Here is a 26,634-nt window from a genome sequence, read left to right as displayed (position 1 = left end):
ACTGGCATGGGGGCTGAAAGTATAATTTCATAAACAGTAGCAGGTTTTAGTGACCGCCAACCAACAGGACATCCAAGTAAAAGGTAAACGACACTCAGAGCCATATGTACCCAATTAAGGTAGTTTGGGGGGGACAAACCTTCAGATTGAAAACCATTCGGATCTATTTTCCACTGGGAGAAATGATCTCACAAATAAACTTTCTAAAAACAGCTCAACTTTCTGTAACTGTGTTGTAATTTGATCAATAGAATATACACATTTAGGGGAAACCATTTTCCATTTAAATGTGTATTTAAAAGGGGATGATCACAGCCATGTAACATTGTAGAACAGAGGCACCCATTACCTCCTCACACCACAAAACAAGAGCACCAAAACAAAGACAAATAGTTCAGTCTTTTATTTAAAAACTATAAACAGTCACCAAAGTAAATAAAGCCAATCTAACAGACTTATGTCTATGTATAATAGCACATCCTACTGACACTGCAGAAATGAGGATGGGTGGGCTGCCCCGCTCGGACGCTAACAGGCAGTCATTAATGTTACACAACACTCCATAGAGAGGATAGTCTGAGGACGTGAGCCGGAATGTGGCATGGTATTATGAAAAAAATAGTACAATAAAACGCCACACTATATTAACATAGAAAAAAAGTAGTGAAGAAAATATACCTGCACATAAAGCAAAGAACACAGGAGAAAACCTGTATAAAACTCCATGTATTTAAACCAATTTACAAATACAAAAAAAAAAAAATTTACGCGCACTGTGCTTGTACAATGACAAACGTTTACAGTGGATACATGTTCGGGGTGAGAGAATACCTTCAATATTATTTTCTTCTACAAAATGACATGAGATATATTATTCCATACTCTTTCAACCAGCAAAATGAGTTCTACAAGGTATTATTATACAAAAAAAGTCAGTTCCACAAAAAAAACTGTTTTCCCCCTTAACTTTACAGCATCAGTACCTTTGCAGAAGTATTTACAGGTTTTAAGTACATTCATCCACTGCTGAGTATAGAATCACATTAGATACAAGTAATCAGGGATCATAAAAAAAAAATTAAAAAAGGTTCTACCAAAGTAATGCTTCTATTACTCCACAGAGCAAGTTCCCCAGTGGCTTTATCGGCATGAGAGGATTTTCTTTATATATATATATATATATATTCACAAATATTTACAAGATTATTTTCATTAATTGTAATGGTATTCATTTCAATAATAAATAAGTGAAAATATATTGACTCAAGTAAGAAAACCACACTATCAAGTTCTAAAGAAAAACAATCGAGCCAGTCTCCTGCAGCTGCGTCTCCCTCCCCCTCTCCAGCCATTCCCCTCCCCCGGCACAGCAAAACCTCAACGTACTGCCGCTCCTACTCAAATAAGTTCTCTGCAAATAGTCCCAGGATTACAAAAATGTGCTCGTATTTAGGGTTTCGGTAGGAGAGTCCCTCAGGGCAGCAGTCTAAAGAGCTCCCCCTCTTGGGCAGCTGGTGGAAGACCCCGTGGCAGTTTGTTTTGTTAAGGAGATGGGGGATTTGAGCACAGTGGGGTGAGGGAGGGGAGTCCGAAGGGCATAGTCTGGTGTTGCCCACCTGTGTGCCCCACTGTCATGACACCCCTGAATGATGGTTCTCCAATTTTTGGGGGTGGGGTTGCTCTTGTGGGCTCAAGCTTGGAGAGAGCGAGTCAGTTCGTAAAGGCATTTGGCGAGCGTTGTGGAGACCTCCATGTTACTGAGTGCCAGCACAGAGAGGTGGCTCTCGTGCCTCTTCACCAACCTGAGAAGACAGGAAGCTGTCATTAAACACACTCCATCAAACAGTAAACATTTGTTTAATTGATTATGATTCATCACTCCGAACAAACACAGCACGAGGAGTCCTCAGATAACCCTTCTGTAAATGTTGCCAAAATAATTGTTCTTACTTTCGACCGCAGTCTGAATACTTGGCAATGTTCTTTAGCGTTAAGGCAGCAGTTAGTCGTATGTGTTTAGTCATTGGTCCCTCTTTTTCATCCTAAAGGTAAAGGATTGTGAAATTCATCAGTTACAAGATATATTGATAACAAAATATTTATATAAGTGGGAATATATGATAAATATGGAGTAGTCAAGGACTGCAATGTTTAACATCTTAAATCTTATTTCCAGGTATAAAATCATACATTTCTGTCAAATGCCAGCCAGACACCTTCAGTGTAAACAAACAGCTAAGCTCAGCCATACTCACAGTGAAGTCCCTGAACACCAGGTTCCGAGAGCCTCTGCGTAGGGCCATAAGGGCTGCGCTCGGATGATTGACAATAGCTTTCTGTGCTCGGGGGGCTGGAGTGCTGCTCGCCACTGGCTGAGGCCTGTGGAACAATGCAAAAGACAGTCAGCCACACATAGCGCATTCTAGCATCACCAGAATGGACATTAGCACTAGCATACTAAGCTAACCAGAGGGTACATACTTGGAAGTTTTCTGATTTGGGTCTTGCGTCTGTGTCGGTTCCTGCTCCAGTTTTAGTGCGGCCAATAGGGCATCTCGAGAACAGTGCTTATCCTGCAGGAAGAAAATAGGATAATTGTCAGCAAAAACCCCCACACACACTGATTGATTGTGAGGTGAGGGTGTAGTTTTACCTGTAGATGGGTTATGAAGGACAGTCTCTGTCGGGGGAAAGGTTCACATCCCTCCCAGAGGCACTGGCCTGGGTATAGCTCCTTGCCACCATGCTGCGTGGCTGCATGGTAGAACACTCTAGACGGTGTCTCAAACCACCTGGAAGAACACGGATATAAATGGGACAGCCAATTAACAGGCCACTTAGAGACTCAATTCTGATGTTTTTTTCCCACTAATTGGTCTTTTGAACAATCGGCTCTGAAAGAGATCTGATGTGATTGATCAAAATACCAATTAGTGGAAAAAAATATCAGAATTGAGCTGCCTGTCTAAATGCAGTTTTAGTTAGCCATGATATGAACACACCTTTCAATACAAATGACTTCTCTTTAAGTATGTCAACTCAATATGGACAGAGATTAACTCACCGTTTACAGGATTGCCAAAGACACTTGAAGTTCTGTCCCGCTTTCCTGGTCTGTTCTGGGGGTGCCACCACAGCTTGTGGCCCAGAAAGGGAGGAGTTGGGGCTGGCGCTGCCACCCTGCACAGGCTGAGCCACTGTTGGCAGAGGCTGCGTAAAACCAGGGAAAGAGGCAAAGCTTTATCAGACCAAATAAGCAAGTGATATTTTGTGTTGTATGATTGTGTTTGACTATTCCCCAAATAAAACAGTCACCATTTTTTGTTGTTGCATTTCTTTTACCTTTTTAAAAAGTATGACAAGATAAATTGGTAAATTAAGCTAATTTTGAAGAAACACATTTAGATTATAGCCCAGCTACCCTCTGCTTACAATAAATTATACAATATGAATAACCTACCACTTGCTTATTAGTTATTTTCAGAAATTAATTAAACAAAAATATGAACAGAGTTTGAATAAATTATTCAAGGTCCTAGATCCTGAAGACTTTCATCGTTGATCTTGTTTTATGCAAGTCATTTGCTTGTAAAAAACAACAACTGTAAGCCCTGCATTGTTATTCGATGAAATTTAAGATCACACACACCTGCCAACCCAATAAGTGCAATATAAAATACAATTACATATTTTCAAAGTCAGTCTGTATAAAGCATTAAATGGCCTCTAACCCTACTCATCACAATGCAGTTGATTTTCCCAAATAACAGCAACAGAAAAGCATTGTAGTTGCATGTGATGGATAGACATTTAAGGTCAGATGTTTTACTTGCAAAAACTCAAGCCCCCCCCCCTCCCCCAAATAACACAATCTTCGCATCATTGACAGATCCACTTTACAAATAAAATGCATGACTACATTTTTTACCATAGAGAATCAGACAAATGTAGGCTACACTGTCTGTAGGCTTCTTTGCATATTCAAGCCTATCTGGAATTACAACACTGCCCCTTTAAGGCTCTCCTGGAGATTGGTTGGCCACCCTTTGTAGCCTATAAAATATTGCAACATTACAATTACAACCAAACACTTTTCTTTCTAAAATAATTCCCCCCAGGGCTCGAAATTAAGGGCTTCCCGTTGTCCCTGGAACGATAAAAAAAATATGTCTACGGTTCATAACAGACTTGAGGATGACAGATCCCAAATTCATACAACCACTGCACATTAAAACACTTTAAAAAGCAATGAGGCTGATGCCTCAGATCAGACTGTTTAGCTTAAAATGTTGATAATTTTTTATTTCTTTATACAATAACTCAATGCGCACTTGGCTGTAGGCTATGCACGAATGTTCCAAAATGCAATTTGCAGGAAAACGTTCTCAAAAGCACACCGCATGAGATATGAAAATATCTGTTAGAAATAAAGCAAGGGGAGATCTAAAGATGCATCAACTAGCATGGGTTACTAATGACTAGGATTATGCTTGGCTACAATGAAACAAGGTAAAACGTGCTTCATAAAATGACAAAACATTAAGGTTTCAAACAATTACGTTAATAGATGATAAAGGGCAACTCCACCAACCTCTTGTTCATTATCTCCAGCACAAAACCAGTTTCAACATTTATGAAAACGGTGCATTTATACGTCTTGTAGGAGAAAAACAAAAGTAAAAAAAGTTATACTTAGAATACATGATCAGTTATTTTCAAACACAGATTCAGTGATGGAGGTATTTTCTTGTTCCCCACCTTGGGCTAAAAACACATTCCAGGTTGATTTACATTTATTTTTTTTATACCTTACCCTATGATGTCACAGAGAAGCATTTCTTTAGGACTTTCCTTCTCATCTTTGTAACTACAGATTGTAAAAAAGTGCTGATTTCACACATGTATACACTGGACATGACAAATGAGGTCGAAAAGTGATGGAATTGCCCTTTAAATAACTTCAAAATGCAGACCCCACTCAGAATCAAGGTGGGTGATGTGCGGTGCGCAACAGGCCGGTCTTGTGACCATTTGATCTGAACGAACCGTGCCTTGAGTATGTCGAATCAAGCCTTTAGACGTTAATGGTCCTTCATTATATTTTTCAAACATGACTGGTGTTCAACCTATATTTATGTAATTAAAAGTCTGGCTACATTTTCTGGTGCCTCCCTCATGTCAGCATTCAGCATCAGTTTGGACGCGAAGCTGTAGCCAACATGCATATCATCTACACTTTGACATGTAGGCTTTTTTATTAATGTGCATAAAAAATTGATTGGAATATTATTCCAATGTCGGCCTCTGATCCGAGTAATTGTTTGATGAGAAAAAAGTTTATTACTCTTGTCCGAACTTCAATCTATATTATACTTGTCCGAGCATCGTTTTTACTTGTCCCGGACAAGAGGACAAGCGTTAATGTTGGTTGAGCCCTGCATTTTATGTTTGTGAAGAAAAATGTAGTCACATGTTTTACCAGCAGGGCAAGAATGTCAATGATCCAATGAATTATTCAAGATAAGTCATCAATCTAATGAGCTTGCTAGCCAACTAAGTTGGCACATCTTGCAAAAACTGGGACAAGAAACAAATGGTTGAGTTATGTGAAACTCACCGTAGAGCTGGATGCCTGTATGGTGGAGCAGTTCCTCTGCTGCGTGGCATTCTCTATTGCTACTTTGGCTACTGTGCTCGGGTCGGCTCCAGCAGGCACGGCCACCATGGTGGCACTGCAGCCTGCCTTGTTGGGGTCGCTGATGGTGATGATCCTCACTCCCACCTTACAGGGAATCACAGACGCCCCCTTGTCCTCCTCTGCCGGCCTCTTGAGCGCACGGCCCTCGCCACTCAAACCATTGGCCGGCAGGGTCCCTGGCCCCGTGGCGCCCTGGGAGTTTACAGTGACGGTGGGAAACAGCTGCTGCCTGAATGCAGGCAGTGCGTAGTTAGGCCCCGGCCCCATAGGTCCGTTAGAGAAGGGGCCTGTTGCCTGAGGCCCATTGGCAAGGCGCTCTGCCTGCTCAGCTTTGGCAGTATCCTGCTGGGGGACAGAAGGCTCCTGGGGAGCCCCATGCAGTTTCTGAGGAGGACCCACCTCCCCGTTCCCCAAGTGTTTGGAAGCGAAGTGATTTGGAATGTTTTTGCTTAAGTGGGCACCGGTGGAGGCGTCCCCTCTCTCAAAGTCACAGACCCCGTTGACGAGAGCCTTTTTGGGGTCGACATGGCCCTCCAGTGGGTTAGCCAGGCCAGAGGTCTGCTTCCCGTTGGTGGGGCAGCTCTCGCTGGCTGGTCCGTTGGCACAGGCCCCCTGGCTGTTCCCTGAGTTGTATGGAGGTAGACTGGAGTCCATGCACTTCCTCCCATTAAGCAGCTTGGCCCCTGGAGCGTCGGCCCCTGCCAGGTCCCCGTTGCTGGTTTTGGTGCCAGCCCCATCGGCCAGAGAGGAGTTCTCCATCACCTCGATCTTGCGTTCGTGGATGTGCAGACCCGTGGCGTCCTTGGCCTCCTCCTCCTTCTGACAGATTATCTTGTCCCCCCTGAAGGGCAGCGGTGGCCCGTGGAGGGTGTTGCCTGTCTGGACCGCTGGCAGGCCTGGTGCAGCGGCTCCTTGGCTGACCTGGGCGGCAGCTGCAGAGGCTGAAGTGGTGAAGCCTGTGTTGGGCACCACAGTGAAGGTGACCTGGCCACCAGGAGCCTGGCCCTGGATGATGGTGGCGGGGCTGCTGGTGGAGATGAGCTGCACCGTCTGGAGAGGCCCTCCTGGGGACTGGAGCTGGCTGGGGACCAGCTGTACATTGAGCTGCTGGGGCTGAGGCTGGCCCTGTGAGGCCAACTGGTAGAGCACCTGTGGGCTTGGGGCACGCTGCGTGCTGCTAGGGGGAGGCACCTGGGGCGCGGGCAGAATGAGCTTTCCGCCCGGCGTGGAGGGCCGCTTTGGAAGCAGTAACTGTTTGATCAGGCTGGACTCTGTGGAGGTAGGCTGGGGGGGCTGCTGTTGCTGCTGAGGCAGGGGTTGGGACTGAATCTGAAACTGCTGCTGGGGGTGAAACTGCTGCTGGGGGTTCAATTGTTGTGGTTGCCGTTTGACCGACAGCATCTGACTGACAGAAGCAGAGCCCTGCATTGGGATCTGGGTGTTGGAAGGAGTGGGCAGGCCCTGGGGCAGTGGAGCGATGGTGGAAGGGCAAGGTGGGGGTTTGGAAGGAGCGGGAGGCTGTCCTGCCAGTTGGATGGCCTGGCCACCAGACATGGTGGAGGGGTTGGCCAGAACAATCTGATGGATAGCCGGGGCATAGGCCTGGTTCTGCTGGAGGTTGGGGCTGACGATGACAACGCTGGACTGCTGCTGCTGGTTATGAGTGGCTGTTGGTGGTCCACTGGCCTGCGAGGGTGCAGGCTTGGGGGCGATGTTCTGGAAAGTGACGCGGGAGCCCTGGGTGTTGGACACGCCGGCAATGGTGAACACCTGGCCCCCGCCCACCTGGAAGTTTTGCAGCGAGGAGCAGGGAGCCGACACAGCAGCGTAGTGTGGGGGGGAAGAGAATACAGCAGTCTCCTGCTGGGGGCCCTGGGAGAGGGCCTGGGGTACTGAGGAGGGAGTGTGTGGCAGGGGCGGCCGTTGTGCGATGGGCACCCCCTGAACCCGCGCCGTGAAGATGTGGCCCTGCTGTATCTGTTGGAACAGTGTGACGGGGGTCCCGGTAGGCGCCATGACTTGTTGATGGTGGAGCTGTTGGGCCATGCTGGGGCTGTGGTTCTGGACCACCTGGCCAGAGGTGGGGATGGAGCTCTGGACCATGGCCGTCTTGAGGATATCCCCTGGCTTGGCCTGCTGAGCAGGGTGGGGGTGCTGATGCGGTGAGGCCTGGGGGTGAAGGGGGAGCCGAGGAACAGTCTGAGCCACTTGGGGGTGAGGTACACCATCCTGCATGGCGGAGGCCACCTGTGGCGCTGCCGGGTTAGCAGTAAGGCTGGGGACTGGAGGCCGGGCAAACCCAGGATACCCAGGAACAAAGCGTAAACACAGAAAGAGATACAACAAAGAACACATTAGAATCATTGACTGAGGTCTAATTTGCACAACTGCAAAGTATGTCTCACCATACTCCAAGACAATATGTATAGCAACTATGTCTTCTGACGTTTGCTGTGATAACATTCAAGGTATGTGGAAACTTGAATTTTAATGCCACTAACTACAAAATGTAGTTAGTTGTACAGTGAGTTTACCTGACGGGGATGCCTGGGGGTCGATAGGGACGTCGTGCCTGGGCCCTGGTGTGGGGCTAGCCTGCTGCTGGTAGTACAGCTGGATGGGTAGTGGGATGGCCCTCCGTTTGACCCCCACCACGTGTATGTGTGCCTGAGCATTGGGCTTGGTGTCCTCTAGCCGCTTCACTGTGTGGTTTGGGAAGATTGTCCTACAAAATGATAGAGACATGGTGTGAGTGCAGTTGACACTAAAACCTTGTCAATCATGCTTCTCAAAGTCATTGAATTTGGACCACTATATTGTAACTTGTCCATAGGGTGATTTCTTGGTTGAAAACACAACATGAATGAATATAAGGCTTCCAGGACCACAGTTGGAAATAAAATAAAAACAGTATAAACTTCTAGTTGTGTGTTCTCCAAATGATGATGGTTTTCAATTAAATCTATTGATTTAATATGGGATTATTCCAACCAACCGTAGACATTTGAGGAAGCCTTGGGAGGCCAGGATGCCAGCGCGTCCCATCTTGCTGCATGTGGTGAGGTACTCCGAGTACATCTCTGAGCGCAACACGGAGCTCTCGCCGCTCACCTCGAAGTGGGCGTTTAGCCTGGTGGAGACAAAGGGACTCAGAATGTATCTATAGCTACTCAGGGGTCAATTGTGACCAGCAAGCTGACTGCTTGACCCGAAAACTACCGTTCAATTTACAGAGAAACTAAAGAGCTAAGATGTGTCACAGAGAAAGCATAACTATGAGAGGGTGTGTGTTTGAGAGACTCACCACTGCACTGTAAACTTCTCCCCGTCTAGCTCAACAATACCAGGAGGAGGGGGAGTGGACTGGACAGGGACTCTTGCTGCTGAAGTGAGATATAACATCATTATTGAGTCTAATTTGATCAAAAGTTTTTGAATAAACTCATTCTCTATGCTGAAAACACGTTTGTTCTGATGTGAGACTGAACGGTCAAATCTGCAGAACAGTGCTCCCTTCCTACATGGTGTGTTTAGTGTGCTGTTCCTCATTTTTCCCACTAGGGAGCAGTGACAGTACTGTACAAGCAGACTGCTATGTTTACCCTAGCTTGAATTATTCCTAGCACCACATGCAATCATCAACTTTAGCTGATTGATTGCATACAATACGGGTTTCACCAGTTTGCCTGATCATCCATGTTTCTAAATCACCAATGGATGGAAAGTCTCTACAGAAGAGAGTGGATGCAGAGGCTTATGGGAGGCGTAAACTGATGAGCTGTCAGCTTTCGATCAGTCTAACGTACACGACAAGGAGCAAGGCTCCACAGAGCTGAGCCTATAATCTCAGGCCATTGTCTCAGGGAACTGTTCCTTTATACCATATGGCTAATTATTGCCCTCACACAGCTTGCTCTGAATTCTGATTTTATGTACAACATGAATATAACCTGGCTTCATTTAATTTCTATGTGCATCTGAAGATCAGGGGACAGGGTTTAAGTGTTAAGATGCTCACCTGGGATGGGCGCGCCCTGCAGCGGAGCAGGCAGCTGTTCTACAAGCTGCGGCCGCACCTCGGCCACCTGGCTCTGCCCAGCAGCCTGGTGCTCCATCAGCCTCACGGCCGTCAGAGCATCCGGACCGAACGTGTGCAGGTCCACTGATACCAGCCGTACCAGCAGATCTGCCCAGGGACACACATATACACCGTTTAATAACGTAAATTGTTGCATGACGGTTGTTTTTGATTTCCCAATTCTGAAAATCATTGAATTTCCTATTCCTCCAAGAGACGACAAATATCTTCTGTGCAACCAGTTTGTTTCCCAATTCATGTAGCTTGGTTGCTGTGCCATGCGAAGAGACTATACTTAATCAAACTGTACTCAAACACTCCATTAGTTGTTAATGCAATACATACCCTATCTTGGTTAGACGGTTCTCCATCCACTCCATTCTGGTTGGTTGTTTATACTACTGCATGTATCCTCAATCCCGACTAGTGTCTAGGTTACTAGTACCATGGTTAGGGCTAGGTTGTTGGTATCTCACCTATGCTCCTGTCCACGGAGGCGATCTTGCTGCAGGGGATCTCCCCCAGCTGGGCCAGCAGGTAGAGGACCTCCAGGGAGGACATGAGGAGCATGAGGTCAGGCAGCGACAGCAGGCTGATCACCTCACGGTATGACTCCTGGTCCACGTACTCACAGATCAGCACGCTGTTGTCCTCCGCCTTGCTCAGATTACCCAGGATCTCCATGGCTGAGGGGAGGAGGAACAAATAGTCAGGCTCTGGGGAAAATTTTATCACAATTTATGCTTACTGTTTTTACATAAAGACATGAAGTTGCTTTCGCATTACAAGACCAGTGATTGACATTGAATTTGTAATAAAAAGACCCAGACACTGATAAAGATAAAGTATGGGCTCTGACACTCACCCCTCATCTTCAGGAACCTGTCTCTTGACATCAAGCATTTGGTGATGGTGTGAAACATTAGGTGGGTTGTTCGAAAGTCAACAGGATCTAACTGAAGCTATTGGGAGAGAAAACAGAGATATTAATTCATGGAATCATCAATAACACAAATGCTCTGGAACAGCTACTGCCTTGTCTAACATTATACTGAATAGTACTAATTAGCTCCATACTGCACGAAAGTAATAACATTCAGAGGATAAATATAACAGTAAAAACGCCTCACCTCTGCGGCCACGTTGCCGAGTGTATCCAATCCCAGCTGCCGTAGGGAGATGAAGTGGCAGTGGGCGCACAGTAAGAGGAACCGCAGACAGGTGCGGTTAGCAGAAAGCAGTTTGACGTTGGCCTCCTCGAAGGAGAGGTTGCGGAGGATGACTCCCACCTGCAGGACCCGCTGACCCTCGATGTCGCCGATGCCTAGGTTGCGTGGAGGGTGGAAGAGGGCGCCCCAGCGCTCGTCCCCCAGCGTAGGGTCTGTCACTGGGAGAAGAGCAGAGAGAACAGTGAATGTCTGATCCCCCAAGGACATCGAGGGTCTGAGCAATGGTCTTTTAAGAGTCTATGAGAAATCTTCAAATACTTTATTACACAAAAAGTCCACAAAACAATGTTGCCGTAATATTTATTTGACGTGCTATTTTTACCATTGTTGTGCAAAAAATATTTGATTGTGCCATGGGTCCTTTAAAATTGGGTCTGTCAGCATAAATTGCTTACCTTGTGTCAGGCTGGTCTTGTCCCAGATGAGGTCCCGGACTTCAGAATCCTCTACCACATCCTTCCAGAACTGTTATCACAGATTATTATTGAAATACTGACTGCCGAAAAGATGCATTGCTACAAAAAACAAGAGCGGTTAAGGCTGATGTACTCCCGCGAGGACATCACACCGTATTTCACCAAGATCCCTGAACGGCTGGAGGCGAGGCAACCGTTTTTTTTTCTCCCTCTGACCAAAAGCCTTGTAAGTTACAAACCTATAGTATACATATATAGTGAGTCTTTCAGTCAAATCTACCTTCATGAAGTCCCGGGAGGTTTGCTCCTTCCAGTCCATCCCAAATACAGTGGAGAAGCTGCCTAGTGCTGCAAATTCACAAGAGTACCGTTAGAGAACATTCCAACCCTTACATTCTGAGACAGAAGGTACTTTCACACCGGAGGGATCACAACAACAAAAAAGGTTCTGCAATGGCAGTGCCTTGAAAAGGAATGCACAGTGTTCACATTTTGTTGTGTTAAAGCCTGGATTTCTGTATTGAACACAACCGTTTTCAGACTATAATTTAACAAGTTTACCAAGGACGTAATAACTCATCTAGTCTCCATACAGGCAAATGAAAGGGAATAAACAACTGACTCCCCATTTCCACTTTAACTAAAAAGGGAAACTGAGCACAGTAGTGCGAGTGTTTCAACATTTCCCCCAAGTTCCCATGATAGACAAAGATTACAAAAACACACATCTCTCTAATTACTGTCCTGCAAAAATAGATTTGGATACTAATGAAGAATATTTAAAGGTGTTGAAGACGTACAGTCATCGAAGACGCCTGCATGTGCCAGCAGCAGCGTGATGAGTTTGGGGTCTTTCTCCAGCTGCATGGCATGCTTGCTCTCGTTGGAGAGGAGAGTGCAAACGTTGATTGCGAAGTCCACTTCATTGGGCAAGCCCGACAGGAGAGAGAGCACCAGTTTGTTATAGTCGCATGGGGCCGTGAACTCCATGGACAGCCCATAGCTTTGGCGGAGATAGTCTGGGGACAAAAAACAACCACAAATCCAGTTGTAATTTCAACTTCAAAGTGAATGTAAAGAAAGCCTGATGAAAACATACAAAAACATTACAATGTTGTGCTATAAAGACTGTGAGAAATTATGATTTAGGAGTTTATTTAGACTGTTTAAAAAAATGATTGAAACTGCATGCAATGGGACACCTGCCTGATAATGAATATGCTTTCAAAGGTAGGAAACAGTAATTAAAGTCACATGCAGGGGGTGGGCTTAACAAGTGCAACTTCCTGAAGCCTCCGTCACTTGGCATAACTTTGCTGGCATGGCAATGATTGTATGGCATATTTCAGTTATTTGAAATTGATTATGGTGCAATCAATGGGATATAAATAGCCAACTCCTCACAGCTGGCAGCTTTGCATCTGTTTCACATGTGTGTGTGTGTGTGTGTAGCTGTCAGGACTCCTGAACTAGAGCTACTTCACACACAGCGGGCATGGTGGTAATGCACCACCACACAGCACCATGGTAACACACTGTTGCAAATTGCCTGCATGCCTGGGGAAATGACAACCTCAGTTCAGATACACTCTTACTGATGGGGGTCTCTCAGGCCTGGGCAAGATTGTATTACAATTTTTGTCCAAAGTCAAGATTATTCAAACAATTATCTCAACAGCCATATGAGGGAGGATATGAGCTTCTGGTGGCAGAGCACTGATTTAAAGGCCCATATGTTTGCACATAAACAAAATGAGTATAAATGTAGCAGCCCAAATACCGTATGAAGTGCTTTGCGTCTCAGTTCTGAAACAGCTCAAAGACTAATCCTAGTACAACTCCTCTTCCTTGGAATATAGGCTACTTTCATCATACATTTTAAGATCTTGTTGTCTTGCTAACATTCTCCTCTCTTGAGCTTTCCAAATTATATCTTGATGAATCTATGATTATGTTATGAGGTGGAATAAATTGTCTGAAAAGACAAAGCAAACAAGCCTGCAGTATATGCACATTCAGATGACTAACAAATGTGTGCTTTGAGTAGAGAGAGACCTAGTTCTCCCAGTCAAGATTGTTGAGAGGATGTTCAGTGCTGAAGGTGGCCATAATGTTCTCCATTTGAGTCGTAAAGTTTCAACTCAAATCAGAGTTGGCGGTGTTCTTCAACAGCCCCATCACTCGATACTTGAAGAAATATCCACCTTGATAAACACACACCAAGGTTGTCCTCTGACCTAAGAGTACTTTTATTTATTTCACAGCATCCCAAAATCCACCAAAGGGTGGTTGCTTTACCTCACAGTATGGATACAGTAGAGTATCACAATATCATTTTTGCCGGTTTTACATCGTTACTGTGACTATATTGTTAACGTTAGCTGGTTGTTAACGTTAGTCAGGTGTACCTGCCCCACATAATATCAGGTATTGATCATCCTGTACCTTTTTTCTCCATCTTATTTTTTTTTATATATTTTTTTTTATTAAAAAAGAAAGCATGTTGAGCCAACAACGTGAGCACTTTAACCTCCACAACTAGTTATCATGGCTTTCTCTTGTCCCTCTGCAGCAAATATACAGTATAGTGAGCATGTGTTTGGAACATCGAATCGCAATACATACAGAATAGTGATACATATACAATCTCCATACATATCTTATCGGCACCTAAGTATAGTGATATTGTATCGTGAGGTCCAAGGCAATTACTAGGGCTGGGAATTGCCAGGGACCTCACAATAAAATATTATCACAATACTTAGGTGCCGATTCGGCATGCGATTCTCATTATTCTATGTGTATTGTGATCAGATACTGTGATTTGACTGCGATTTGATGTTCCAAATATATTGCTCACCTTATGTCTGCTGCAGAGGGACAAGAGCGAGCCATGAGAAAACTAGTTTTGATCAGTCAAGGAAATAAAATAGCTGAAAAGAAGATGAGAACAAGTCATCAAGGAAAAATACTGGAGTTTTGGGGCAGGTACTACCACAAAATGAATACGATGCGATGTTGTCAAAACTATATATCAAAAATAATATCCCAATATGTAAGCATCTATTTTTCCCCCCACCACTAGCAAATTAACCAGCCCTACCTCTCAGATACCTGTCCAATAAAATCACTCTTCTCAAAGTGTCAATAAGAAACTTTAAGTTTTTATCATACTTGCATCTGTTCGTTTCCTGGAATATGCCACCATCCTGAAATACCATTGTCCCTTTAAGAACTAGCTCTAAAGCAAAATATGGGGCCATCCCTTCAATAATCTTTATCGTATTTCAAGTCCTAGCCCAACCAACAAGATTTTGGCAGAACTTATGTAGCCAATTATTGCTTTGGGGTTGTTTGAAGACACTTTGTAAAAGAGAGGGAAAGCTTTACCTGATACAGTGTGTTGCTGGTAGTTATAGGAGCAGGGGATTGCACCAATTGGAAGAGATGGTTTCGGGTTCCCAGGCTGCACCTCGTCATCATCCTCGCCGAAGTGATGGACCTTTTCATACTTTTCTAAATATCTGTAGACAAAAGAGAACTTAATGCTCAGAGGGTGACTGATCCAAGACCCCACCTATTCCTACTCTCCCCCCCAATATCAAATTTAGAATGGCCTCTCTATAGCAAATAATCCTGTTTCACCCGATCCTCAAATCTCCCTAACTAGGATAAGTCCTGTATCCTTAGACTGTGGCTTCATCATCAACTGTTGTGCCTCCAAATCCCTGATAACAAAACTGGACACCCTGACACATTCCCACCATATCATTTGCCAATGGAGTATGACAGCCACTCTGTGGAATTTGGTTAATGCCTGCAATCACACAAGTAAACTGGTAGGCTACACTCCGGCCTATAAAGACTCACAAGCCTACTTCTGTGAACTCCTAACATTTTCAAAGTCCCCCTACAGACAGCACTAATGTTGTTGGGCTATCTGTGCCCACATCCTATTCCAACCCCAGTCACAAAGCAATTCCACTACTCAGTCGCAGCAGAGTGGAACAAACTACAAAACGGGGCTTACAACACAACCAATGTCTCTCGCCTACTTCTAAAATCGACAGAGTGAACATGAATGACTACACGACAAAGCATGAAATGAAAAATACTGCCAGAGGGGGATAAAAATCCAATCCAAGTTTGACATAGAGACCATCGGTTATGATTAAATAATTATGTTTACACCTAGCTGAATCAAGAATCAAAAGACATGTGCAAGTGTTTAAGCAGAATACAAGTGATGAATCCTTTGTGCCCTATTGCTTAGGGCAAACTAGTTTATCAAGAGTCACAACCAATACCAGTATTCCTTAATATGTTTATTCAGCTTGGATGTGACACAGGTGGGGATGATATGACCTTATCATCAGCACAGACAGAATATTCCAGACACTGGGGTGATGTCTTCATTCAAATGACCAACCGCTCAGCTGGGGAGGAGTGCAGAAAAGCAGAGGGAGTTTCAATTAAAGAAAAAGACTGACAGCTTTCTGTCTAAAGCCAAAAAAAAAGACTACAAAAATCTGCAAAACCTTACTTGAGTTGAGAAAGTCTAACAAGTGCTGCAGCCTTCTCTCACATGTTTAGGTAGGGAGGAACCAACACATCTGCACATTGAATATTTGTTTACACAGACACATGCTGCAGTGGTGGCAACAGAAAATACCTCACCAGTGGTAGCGTGGAAAGCCCTGGCTAAGCGCGGAGTGTGTGTGCTGCCGTGAGTCAGAGTGAGAGCTCCAATCTGAACGGAGTCCCAGTGCTGCTGCTAGTTCGCTGTGACCAAGGTAATCCCCCGTCCACGGCGCGTGACACACTGGACTATAAATACACCAACTCTCCGTTTGGAGAGGCCCTGGCTCTGCACAGCGTCATCACACACTTGTCTGGGCACGGGCAGAAGGGGAGGCGGGATGTGTGGTGGTGGGTTCTGTTGCAGCTGCTCATGTCTGCACTTCCCTTTTCATACATGGCTGGCAAAAAGCACCCATTCTTCTAACAAGACAACAGCCAGAGTGCCACAGAAAAGCAACACAGAATTAGGAGGCCTTCTCATTATCAGTGTCCAATCAAGTTGACATGTCATTGCATGTGTCATACCATCATCTGGGGAAAAAACAAGCAATTAAGGTAGACCAGGGCTCTTTCCTCGTTTTTTTGTCCCCAGCAACAACAAAAAAATATATACTTTTTTTAAATCACATTTTTTCAATTAATCTGAACGGCACACAATAAAAACGTAGGCAACCAACTGAAGCCATAGATCCATCACTGCAAATGGTAACTGTTTGTGAACTGATGTAATTTAAGTTTGTCCGGATCATACAAGAGCTGATAGGACATAAGAGCAACCCTCTCAATAAAGGCTGCCTCAGTGAGTGAGTGAGTGAAAATTGGGTGCGCCTGTTGGACAAGCACACATACAAACACACAATCAGATTGAGTAAACTAACTGGCATTACTACTGTTCTATAAACAGGTGAATATATATTATTGTACCTTTAAATTAAATGCTTGCAGATTCATTTGAGTAGACAGAGACAACTTATTAAACATGGGGCATACAGAGACCGATGAGCAACATTAGAAATCCAGATTATGTAGCCTAAAGCTATGTCAATTGATAGACTGGTTTTATGGCTGATAAAATAATAAATGGAAGCACTATATACAGGCCACTACTGAGAGTGGGGGTGGGTGAAATCCAAGTACTAGGTTGTGGACAAGAAACTGGTCTGGGGGAGACAATGGTAAACTACACCGAGAAGAAAGCTAACAACCACAATCAAGGTGGGAATCACAACAAAGATAAAATAATGCCATTAGACAAAAAATAAAACACTTTGGCCTCAAGACCATGCCTAACATAATGAGAATGGTGGCTAAGTTTAATTTGTCAGCCCCCTAAATACATTTTCCACGAGTGTAGTTCGCTTGATGCAAAGTTAAAGTCAGTCTCACTTTCTATCCAACAGAAACATTTAACTTCAAACATTTCTTTGTGTGATCTGCAGAGAGCTTACCACAGTCAAAGAACATTGGGACAGCATGCCCAATCTTAGGCCAGTAGCAGTAGTAGTGTTGCCTACCTCGGCTAGCTTTCGCTAGTCCCAACATCTCCAATCCCCACCACTGGACTGTTATATCTGTGATTCAAAACCTCTCCTAGCTATTGTTGCTGACAAGGTTTAACAATTTAAAAAAATAGTAGAGAAAGGCATGGCAAGCAGATAACCAGTGACAAAATAAGGGGGCATGCTGAGGGAGAGAGCTAGCTGTGGCCTCACACAGTGGTGGAAAACCAGAACAAAACCTAAGCAAATAACCATGGCGCTTCACCTGTAATCAAATTGCAAACAACCAGACGTTCTATAGTTCTTTGTCCACCACAAAGTTAGGTCTTGCTTGCCAGTCAAGTCTTGTAATGTATGCCAGGCATTGGAAATAGGATTTGGAGTAGGGAGAGCTGCTCTTCTTAAACAGTGGTTCCCGGGTGTACCCTTTTTATAGAGTGAACAACTTCTGCTGCCCATCATTCGCAACAGTTTGTCCTATCGACTTAAGTGGGGAACTATGGAGTTATTCAACTTTAGCAGATTGTAATTGTTAGAACAATTACAGCCTATCTGATGATAGAAAACACCAATTTCACTGTTACAGTTCATATGAGGAAATCAGTCAATAGAAATAAATGTATTAGAACCTAATCTATGGATTTCACATGACTGGGATTACAGATATTTGTCACAGATACCTTTTCTTTAAGTAGGGGTTGTGAATCAGAAAATCAGTCAGTATCTGGTGTGACCACCATTTTTCTCATGCAGTGCGACATCTCCTTCGCATAGAGTTGGTCAGGCTGTTGATTATGGCCTGTTGTCCCACTCCTCTTCAATGGCTGTGCGAAGTTGCTGGATTTTGGCAGGAAATGGAACACGCTATCCAAAATGTCGATCCAGAGCATCCCGAACATGCTCAATGGGTGGTTACATGTCTGTTGAGTATGCAGACCATGGAAGAATTGGGACATTTTCAACTTCCAGGATTGTGTACAGATTTTTGCGACATGGGGCTGTGCATTATCATGCTGAAACTATGAGGAGATTTTGGCGGATGAATGCCACTACGAGATCCTGAGGTCCATTGTCATGATCTCTGCATTCAAATTGCCATAGATAAAATGCAACTGTGTTTGTTGTCCATAGCTTATACCTGCCCATACCATAACCCCACCACCAGAAGGCACTCTGTTCACAGCGTTGACATCAGCAAACCACTCGCCAACATGATGCCATACACGTGGTCTGAGGCCAGTTGCACGTACTGCCCAAAACTCTAAAATGACGTTGGAGGCGGCTTATGGTAGAGAAATGCACATCCAATTCTTTCAACAGCTCTGGTGGACATTCCTGCAGTCAGCATGCCAATTGCACACTCCCTCAAAACTTGAGACATCTGTGACATTATGTTGTGTGACAAAACTGCACATTTTAGTGGCCTTTTGTCACCCGCACAAGGTGCACCTGTGTAATGATTATGCTGTTTAAATAGCTTTTTAATATGCCACACCTATCAGGTGGATGGATTATCTTGGCAAAGGAGAAATGCTCACAAACAGGGATTTAAACAAATTTGTGCACAGCATTTGAGAGAAATAAGATTTTTGTGCATATGGAACATTTCTGGGATCTTTTATTTCAACTCATGAAACCACTTTACATGTTGCGTTCATATTTTTGTTCACTGTGTTTTCCAAGCTACAAAACACAATACTTAACATACAGCAAGTTTTTAAAGGACCAGAGATGTCTGCTTTGTGTTTTTATTTTTGCCATGTAAAAAATATCACGATACTAGTATCGTCACAGCCCTAATTTATATGACACTGGTTTAGAAAGCAAACTGACTTTTCATAAAAATGAGTATGGTATGCACAGCTTGGATTACACCAGGAAACTGTTGACCTTGTCTGCAAAATCTTGTCGAAATAACATGCATTTCCAAAGTTTCAGCAGACTCGCTACAGTTTTCTGTGGCTCGCTGATACATGAGTTTTGCTATATCATTTTAGCACCCTCTATTTAACATCAGAAAGAGACATACAGATATCAGGAGACATCGGGGTAACACCGGATCTCTAAACGCTGTTGCCGCGTTTCACCTTTGTTGAGGTGCCAAGGCTAATCTCACTAGCAAACGATGTGTGAATGAGACAACTTGATTGCCTCAGACTTCACTTATGCATGAAAACAGCGAGGTAGTTCTAATCCAGCTCTTGTTTTGGCATGGGCATCACAGTGCTAAAATCATGATGTTGGGTACAGTCTATTCACAAGCTGCATCTCAGTCTTAAGAGATCTCCTCTCCTGCACCTGAACTATGGTGAAGGAAATTGACAGACAAAAGCCAATTTACTGTACGCAGTAGGCACAACATCAATATTGCTTACCCCCATGTATCAGGTTCAAACCAATGCAGATAAAAGGATACAAGGGGAAGCAATCACTAGACTGTTGAACTTGTGCCTCAACATGATGGTTGTAGTGACTTGAATTGAGCTGCAACAACTCATTTATTCCATGTTTGTCTTTCACATAAGTAGAATTTTTATTCCAGTTTTATTAAACGATAATCAGAGGTCAACTAGTGAGTCTATTGCTCAGATTCCCAGCTTGTATGATTACTTACTATTTTCACTGACAAGTGGCTTGGCAATGTTAATTTAAGTAGAGGTACAAGAAGACCAACAAGCAAACGACTCCCTACTTCAATACATTTCTGACTATTCAGCGTTTGCCCTTAAGACCACGTTGGTATTGAGCTACACCTCCCAGTTAAACCAAAGGGCTCTTTGGTTCCAACAAGTTTCACTGTTACAGGCTTGCTTACCCTATAAGAGAGACCTGGCATTGGGCTACATCTCCCCCTTAAACCAGTTTGAGTTGATGGTAGAAGGCTGTCTTAACCTGGCCAATTCAATTTTTTGTTTGGTAAAGACACAGGAGTATGGTAAAAATAAACAACCTATATAAGCTGTGAAAAAAATCTTCCAAGGTATGGTAGTTATAGACCAGAATGGTCAAACTTCTATGTGATCCCAGTGGGATGTGTCATGAGGTAAAACCCAGGAAAAGTTTCAGGCAGTCAGGTCAAATGCAGGCTTGAAATGGGTTAGGCCTGTGCATTTGTTTGAAAATATAAGGCAAAATAAAGCATGCATCTGGGCAGCTCCCAACAGCTCCTTCCAACCTGCTGATGTGCTGTCAGTTAGGCTATTTATATCTCTGTGTTTCAGTCAAACATTGTTTTACAGGGCTCTACGCATACTTTTTTTTACAAGGAGCACATGTGTGAACTAAGTCGGAAAATGTAGCCAGGTGTACACAAAAAATATTTGAAGTAATAATGTTAGAATCCTTCATTCTTCTAGGCGCACTGGTGCTCCTAAATAAAATATCACAATACTTGTACTTGACGATACACGTATGCGAACTGTGACGACATTGCATATGTGAGTAAAATGGTCACATTGTGGAGTCCTGCATTATAAATTAGCCTATGACTCTTCAAATGACAATTTGAAGGGGGGAATTGTCTCACTGGGTTGCGGCTTTTGTTCCCAGCCAAGCAGCAACACACCTGTTTCTTGGTTGAAGACCATTTAGGCCTTGTTGATTGGTAAGATCAGGTGTTGCAGCTGGGATAAAACAGCCTGCAACCACACCTCACAGGGTAACATTGCCTGCCCAATATCAAATAAGCTTTGCATGGGAAGTTAATGTTAAAATATTTTAATTCAACAAACTATTGTTCATCTGATAGCAAGAATGAAATCCTTTGCTAAAAATGCTGGAATAACCAGGACCATTTGGAAACACTTCATTACTGTGCTTGGCCTATCATTGGCTTTGCATGTAGGGCCTATATAAAATCCCATGATGACTTAAGAGAGGTTGGCAATAACATCTTTAGGCCTGTGCCGAGTTGTTCAAATACATAAGCCATATCTGTAGGCAGTTATGATACTTAGGTAGAGTCTGTGTGAACCTTGTTAAGAATTTGACATGCCTACATGATTGGTTACTTGCAGACTGTTGACCTAGAGCTCTTTCAACCATTCCCAAATTGTGAAGGTGATTAATGCAACAGGATTATTACAGATATGTTGCTTCAACTAACTGGCAACACAGGGTCATATAAGCAGCCTCTAGGCTAGACTGGTGAATGTGATCCTTCCTCTTAAAAGCAGGTGACCTAGTCAATGATGGCAATATTTTGGAGGGAAAAGGAGACTTGAGTAGAGAAGCAGCTCCACAATGGCCACAGGCTTACTGCTGGTGAAACAGCTACACCGAGGGCAAAAGGTGTTTACGGGAACGTGCCGCTGATTGCATAGTTGTGGCAACAGCTAGCCTATTCAATTACAAAATGACCAGCCAGCATTCAGTAATACACAAATCATGGACCATTTAAAAAGCATTCCCAGTTCATGTCCCTTACTAATAGTTTAAATCTACAAAAGAGAAGATGTATGACAGAATCCCCAGCAGTAAGACACAGCATAACAAACAAACAAACAATATATATATATATATATATATATATATAATAGTGATCTGCATTAACCCAGTAAAGTTCAGTAAATTTTACATCAAAACATACTGATATGAGGCATACATATTGCAGGTAAGGTCCAGTATGGTGTTTTTGTTTTCCGTGTTCAACATCTTTAAAACTGTCAGCAATGCTGGATTGTTGCATGGTCCTTTCCTGCTTCCAGCCTCTCACAATTTGTAAACATTTGCCACATGCTGTCTGAGTGTAGTAGCTAATACAAGACCATGCCACTTACCGAAGGTAGTACTGTTTTAAAACAAATGCTGCATTTGAACAACTCCTTGGGAAGTTAAAATCTTCACCCAGCTCTGACCACTGATTCTTGTCAGAAACCTGTAAAGTAAATTAGGATGTTATTATACATTTTTCAATTAAGCAATATCAGGATGCATAAAATATGTATTAGATGAATCGTAAACAATCTGATTAGCATCTAGTAACAAGATGTTAATGTTAGCTACTTTTATTAGCTAGAACTGTGTATTTAATTCCATGTTTGCAAGCAACAACTCACAGCTAGCTACAGCTTGAACTGGATGGCTTACTTACAAGCTAGTGTTAGCAATCTGGCTAACATTACTTTTCTGGCAAGCCAAGCGTGCAGGCTAAATGTGGTAGCTTCCAAAGCCCGAGACAACGATGACCCGCTTCAGCACAATGCTAGTAGCAATGATGGAATGAAGGCGAGCAGTCTTTATTTGGGTAGTTCTTTTCACGTTTACAGTTTTCAATAAATAGGCCTGTGTGCGGCCTACATGTGTCTTCAGCCATAGAGCCAAAGATGGCTAATGCGAATAACTAGCTTCCCCCAAATTATCGTAAAAAAATCTACTTGCACAAAATGTTACCTATCCCCCGCGGCGAATAGTTCCTCCTAGCCAGTGCCGATAATCGATGTTAAACGTGCCCGCTAATTTCGAGTTGCTCTTACTGCACTCAGACTCCGAGCAGTGCAGCTACCGTACGGACTTTCAATTCAAACCATACACAACACAAGCCACCACATTGCATAGATGGCAAACTAGCACAAGGCCGACCGCAATCATCTCTCTCCTACAGCCGTTTTAGTATGAAATAGCTATTAGGGATGCCGAAAGAGTTCTCTAGCTGTTCACTGAAAACCGAGAGTGCGAAAATGCACTTTTAGTTGTACTCACCTTAGCAAATCCACCTAACGAAATGACTCTGATATAGAGAGCATTAAGATCTAGTTCTTTCCCACCCACGATAGGAATCTTCTTGAACGGCGATCTGAAGGAAAAAATAATTAAATACATGGAGAATAGTATTACTAATTGTTTGTAAACATCCATAGTCATATGTACATGATGTTTAAAGGTGTATTTAAACGCCCCATTCTCACCCTCTGCTTCGGTGAAATTGCCGCAGCTCGTCCAGGAAAGCCAGTCCTTTCCTTCGCTGATCTAGTACATTTTTCCCCGTCGAATTTGCCATTGTTTTTGCATGTAAAAACGGTTAAACCCCCACTCACTCGCTTCCTAAGACACCAAGGATCCCATACTCCGCCGGCGCTCAGTCATTCGCGAAGCTGAGTGTTTAAAAAAGTTAAAGAAATAGCTAATAGCAAGAAGAGCGCCAGCTCGCTAATAAAGACTGATGCACAGCTATACACAGAAAACAAGCCGATTCTGCAAGTTGTAATAAACACTTAGCCAGAATAACGACCGATTTCAACGGCAAACTACAACTGCCATTGTAAAATATGCTAAATTAATAGTTTTGGTATCAAATGTGTTCGTTTGGAGTGGTTTGACAGTGTGTTACGGACGCGGCTCCAAGCAATCGCACACACTGTAGAGCGGCAGCGGGATCCAGTTCCAGACAAAAAGATCTGAGGCCTCGAGCTCGTACTGCCACGCAGCGCCCTCTACTAGAAACAACGGTATTGCACTCCAAAGCGGTTTATTGGAACAATAGACAGTGTTGTCTTTTTTAGAGCTCATCTGAAATGTACAAGATCCGTTCAAACAGAACAAAATTACTACTGTTCGTGGGGGAGGGGCGCTTTCGGATATATTATAAGAATAATGTGACAAGTTGACAACCATTCAAAATAGATTATTCAGAGGTTCCACATATATTTTCCTGTGCTGTGATAGCCCTACTTTATTCTCAAAGTTGGCTAAATGTTGATCAATATTAGATGCAACTGACATGCAATTAATTTGTGTAATGGTTTCATCTAAATTGTAAAGTTTAGTGAAGTGACTGCTTTCTCTGAATATTCTTAACTAAGTAGACTAATCATCACAGTTTATAATGTCACCACAGTAAATTCAGTTTTGCTAATTTCATCCACAAAATGAGTGGTTCGTGATATTAATTATCTCAGTGCAATATCCCATTACACCACATTGCTTTACACCTGTATCAAAGCGGTGACAGTTCTTAGCTAAATTGGCTGGACCCAGAGCGGAACTCTAAACTGTCAATGTAGAAATGAATACGAGTTATAATAATGTATCAGTACTGTTTGTTCACAAATACTTTCTCTTGATTATATTGTGATAACGAAATCACCTGGCTGTTTCAATAGCCGCAACTCTCCTTTCTACCAAATCTAGCTACAATTTCAAAGTGATAATGCCATATTGTGTAATATTTTAATTGGAGATAGCTAGTAATGTAACTTTATTCCAGTAACTGCAGCCCTTGCCTGAGAGCAACCGGCTACCAGGTTATCACCGGTGTTGGACCCAATAGCCTAGCAGTCAGAAATTACTTTTGTCTCCTGAGATGAATGGAAATTGCTCATGATCCCTTTTCTGTAACTGCCAGACGGATATCTACTTGACGAGGTTACAACATTCAACCATTACACGTACCCCTGTGCTCAGAGATTTCTGTCACAAAATGGCGGAGACACACGTTAATAGACCCCATTTTGTGGAGTAGAAAGTCTATGGATGCAGCTAACTTTACCCACTGGATATCAACGATTCAGGGAAATAAATAGCAACAATACTGAGATTAGCGGCTCGTCAACATTGAGGCATTCGATTTCGGATTTACTAGTTGACGGTGGCTGCTTGCTAGTTAGCCACATTTAGCCAGAAGCTAACGTTAGCCACATAGCTAGTCAGTTTTAGATCCAGGATAGTTTATGAATGGGTTTGGAATTAAGCAAATATTTCGTGTTTCCTTCCATGAGCAGAAGGGTTTTATTTGCTGACATGGTGGCAACGTAGCGAGCTATTATTGGATAGCTAGTTGTAACGTTACCTATCTTGCTAGAGGCATATTGGTTTTGAACAGCTCATGTTAATAACTACGTCAACGTTCCTGAAAACTCAACGAATAACCCCCCATCCAGTGTTAGTTTGCTAACCCCGAGGGATTATTTAAATAATATACCCATTACTTTATTTGAACTGTCCAGCTAACGTTAACTAGCTAATATATCTAACAACCATATCCACTTTACTCACCGGAAACTCTAGCTAACGTTAGCTAGTTAACGTTTTCTAGCTGGCTAACAGTTGTCAATCTTCTAATTTAGCTAATGTTCGCTGAAGCTGTTGATTGCTGGCATGTGTGTATTCGCAGTAAGTAGCTAACTATAATCTCACAATCAATATAAACAACTTTAGCAAATCATTTCACGTTTTGACACGACAGTTGCTAGCTACAACATGGACGTGTCCTCCCACAGGCTGGCTGGCAAGCTACAGATAAACTGAAAGGCAAAGTTTCGCGCGGTTAGCGAGCAGCACGCGCTCTGTATACTTCGGCAAATCTAGCTACTTGGAAGGCCTGCAAAAAATGTATACTGATGGCTGCATTGTAAGTGATTCACATAGCTGATGAATCAGTATTGGAATTTACTTTTGGATACTGGATCAAGCTCAAATACAGACAGAAACAAAGTATTCACAGCAAATGTATAACATGTAATCACGTAAAATAAAATGCATATATTCAGTCAAACAACTGCCTGTTATGCTAGGCATGAACGTTTTAAACAATAATTTCCTCTGTTGAACAGGATACTGCTTAAAAATAGATTTCAGATGCCAATATAATTTTATAAGAGAATACAGACAGTGATATAGTCAGCAATACCTAGCCATTGTATTAAATAAATAAATACAATTTTCCTCAAAATCCCTGACATTACCAACGTTTCTAATGTGATTATGTACTGTATGAGCATTGCTATGTAGCTTTGTATGGGTTTCAATAAATACATTCAGGTGCAATATTTTGCCTGATATTAAAAAGCTGGTCGGCCATCACTGGTTTGAGACATGAAGCTGAAAGCAGTGTCCATCCAGTGGTGAACTGCATGCATGGTCAGTTGTGATGTCACATGTTTGTCTTCATTAGGTCTGAAAACCCTTTTATAGCATATGGCGCAAAAGGGGCCATGGTCCACGCTGCCTCTGCACACCTAGACAAAAGATCCCAGCAGGGTTCTAATTGCATGTAACGTCCTTGTCTTCCAGGTCCTTGACATTTTCTGGATCTCAACTGGAATACATTTAATTACTGCTGGTAAACCCATAACGTGAAAAAATAGCTCCCTCTTGTGGAGATTTTACTTGCAAGCGATGCGTTGAATATGTTGCG

General features: G+C 43.2%; 1 protein-coding gene across 3 annotated transcripts; it reads right to left on the bottom strand.

Annotated features, from left to right (window-relative positions):
* Window positions 1-388: 388 nt before the first annotated feature.
* LOC118366397 (AT-rich interactive domain-containing protein 2) lies at window positions 389-25,686 on the bottom strand. 3 transcript variants are annotated; one of them, XM_035749032.2, is made up of 22 exons: window positions 25,494-25,686; window positions 23,408-23,593; window positions 23,202-23,295; window positions 22,280-22,377; window positions 14,812-14,945; window positions 12,222-12,440; window positions 11,702-11,769; window positions 11,401-11,470; window positions 10,907-11,163; window positions 10,642-10,738; window positions 10,253-10,462; window positions 9,717-9,884; window positions 9,003-9,081; window positions 8,694-8,828; window positions 8,233-8,423; window positions 5,618-7,980; window positions 3,065-3,210; window positions 2,654-2,792; window positions 2,482-2,573; window positions 2,256-2,379; window positions 1,951-2,042; window positions 389-1,802 (listed from the first exon to the last, which is right to left on the bottom strand). In XM_035749032.2, exons 2-22 carry the CDS (start codon window positions 23,497-23,499, stop codon window positions 1,691-1,693), a joined length of 4,980 nt encoding a protein of 1,659 aa, XP_035604925.2. In that variant the 5' UTR covers window positions 23,500-23,593; window positions 25,494-25,686; the 3' UTR covers window positions 389-1,690. The 3 variants fall into 3 exon arrangements, with proteins under 3 accessions (XP_035604925.2, XP_035604924.2, XP_035604926.2); XM_035749031.2 differs by lacking the exon at window positions 25,494-25,686 and having other exon boundaries at window positions 23,408-25,477; XM_035749033.2 differs by lacking the exon at window positions 25,494-25,686 and having other exon boundaries at window positions 9,003-9,078; window positions 23,408-25,477.
* Window positions 25,687-26,634: the final 948 nt, after the last annotated feature.

This window comes from Oncorhynchus keta, chromosome 33 (assembly GCF_023373465.1).
Source record: "Oncorhynchus keta strain PuntledgeMale-10-30-2019 chromosome 33, Oket_V2, whole genome shotgun sequence".
Classification (NCBI taxonomy): domain Eukaryota; kingdom Metazoa; phylum Chordata; class Actinopteri; order Salmoniformes; family Salmonidae; genus Oncorhynchus; species Oncorhynchus keta.
Note: the sequence above shows the minus strand (reverse complement) of the source record. Positions and strands in the feature narration are given on the sequence as shown.